A 1,722-nucleotide genomic window follows, 5' to 3' on the forward strand; every position below is an offset into this window, starting at 1 on the left:
TGTCTCTGTAATCTAGTAGTGCTTCTCCTACTAAAACGGAGTTACAAGATTCGGTCTGCACCAACCTACTTCTATCATTTCCAAAAAAAATGTGAATACAGCATTGTAATCCAGAAAGAATATTACAATATGGGATTGTACAACCTACACAAGTACTTCAGCAGTTATTTTCAGGTAAAACATTACTATTCCCCAGCCATGCATTCGATGAACGATGCATAAAACTGAAAAGATCGCCTAGTACAAACTTTAGAGACTAGACCATCACAAAACGTACTAAAATACTCCACCCAAGAGTTATCAGTATTTATGAAAGCTGTTCCCATCTATTGGAACCCAAGAAATCAACAAATAGCATGGCATATAGAAACCCAAAATGAAAATCGATCCACAAATTGCGAATGTACTTCACCAAGAAACACCTAAATCATTATAGATAAAAAGAGATCCTTCTTACAACAGGGGCATGTTTCATGTATCTTCTGCTACGAGGAACATAAAATAAGACAAAAAACAGAAAGCTCAAAATGACATAAGCTTGGGACCATTATCAGGCATACCCATCCCAGCAGCTAAATCAGCGTCCAGCTGAGTGTGAGGTGCATCCCCCATCATTATCTTAACACGCTTCTTGTGACGCTTCGTCTTGAAATGATCGTCCCTCACCGATGCGTTGTTAAAGTATCGGCTGCAATTTCAAAAATGAAGTTGCTCACTTAAGCAAAATTAACAAACCCAACTAACACAAGCTAGTAACACCAATGAATCTCAAAGCTGGGTAATTTTCCATTTTTTTTTCTCAGCAACCAAGCAGACCCAGATAAATTTTTTCCATCAAAAATAAAAAACTAAAAGGAAATAAAAGCTTACTCGCAGTGTAGGCAGTAGTATTGACCCATCCCAGGAAGGTCCTGGTCCTGAGGCAATGGCTTCGCCCCGTCTTCTGCCTTCTTCAGACCATCGTACACCATATCGTCGCGTGATCAAATTCTCAGTCAAGGAACCAAATCAAAATTCCAAAAAATTGTAAAAAAAAAAAACGAGAAATTAATAATTGCGGTGAACAAAAAAGGATATCTTTGATTTCGAATTTGGCGCGGCGGTGAGTCTTGTGAGAGTATCTTCGTTTCTTGACGCTTCTGTGTGGGCACTTGCCTCCCATTTTTCTTGGATTTGAAGTTTCGGTTTCTCCAACTGCGGGTTAGGGTTTTCGTAAACCCTAGAAACGAAAAAGAGGGATGGATGGAGAGGGAAGGAATTTGGGGATTTATGTTGCTTCGGGGGTGCGGTGTCGTTTCGAAACTTTCTGGACGATATTGTTGTCGGTTGCCTTGTGTAGGCCTGTTAAAAGAGGGATGAAAGCCCATTGGTTAGGCCCAAATCATACAAATTCAGAAGCTAATGCTTTAATAACAAAAGTAAAAATACACCCTATAAAAAATGTAAAATATAAAATGACTATTTACTATTTAGGATCCATGAGATTTTAAATATATTCACATATGTATACATCAATCCACACCAAAATTCACTGTGATAAAATTCTCTTATATTCCCAAGGCTGAACTTAACACGTATAAGAATCTTATTAATCAAACCATTTGAGAACAAAATTACATTTGATTTCAATATGCTTGATTCTTTTTAGAACTGGTCGAGAAAATAATTATGCTATAAACTTATAAAGTAGGGTAATTGAGAAACAACAAAAAACTGTATTTT

General features: G+C 37.2%; 1 protein-coding gene across 1 annotated transcript; it reads right to left on the reverse strand.

Moving 5' to 3' along the window:
• Positions 1-407: 407 nt before the first annotated feature.
• On the reverse strand, positions 408-1,278 carry LOC126594601 (uncharacterized). Its single transcript, XM_050260978.1, has 3 exons — positions 1,078-1,278; positions 871-979; positions 408-688 (listed from the first exon to the last, which is right to left on the reverse strand). The coding sequence occupies exons 1-3, from the start codon at positions 1,160-1,162 to the stop codon at positions 523-525; spliced, it is 360 nt and encodes a 119-aa protein (XP_050116935.1). The 5' UTR covers positions 1,163-1,278; the 3' UTR covers positions 408-522.
• Between the last annotated feature and the right edge of the window lie 444 nt (positions 1,279-1,722).

The sequence above is a fragment of the Malus sylvestris genome, chromosome 12 (assembly GCF_916048215.2).
Source record: "Malus sylvestris chromosome 12, drMalSylv7.2, whole genome shotgun sequence".
Lineage (NCBI taxonomy): Eukaryota > Viridiplantae > Streptophyta > Magnoliopsida > Rosales > Rosaceae > Malus > Malus sylvestris.

Bases quoted from the DNA above. Each gene is read 5' to 3' on its own strand.
- LOC126594601 (XM_050260978.1), bottom strand. From the start codon at position 1,162: ATGGGAGGCAAGTGCCCACACAGAAGCGTCAAGAAACGAAGATACTCT. The intron at 980-1,077 runs ATATCCTTTTTT...GAATTTGATCAC, and splicing joins CGCCAAATTCGAAATCAAAG to GCGACGATATGGTGTACGAT. The intron at 689-870 runs GTAAGCTTTTAT...TTGAAATTGCAG, and splicing joins TACTACTGCCTACACTGCGA to CCGATACTTTAACAACGCAT.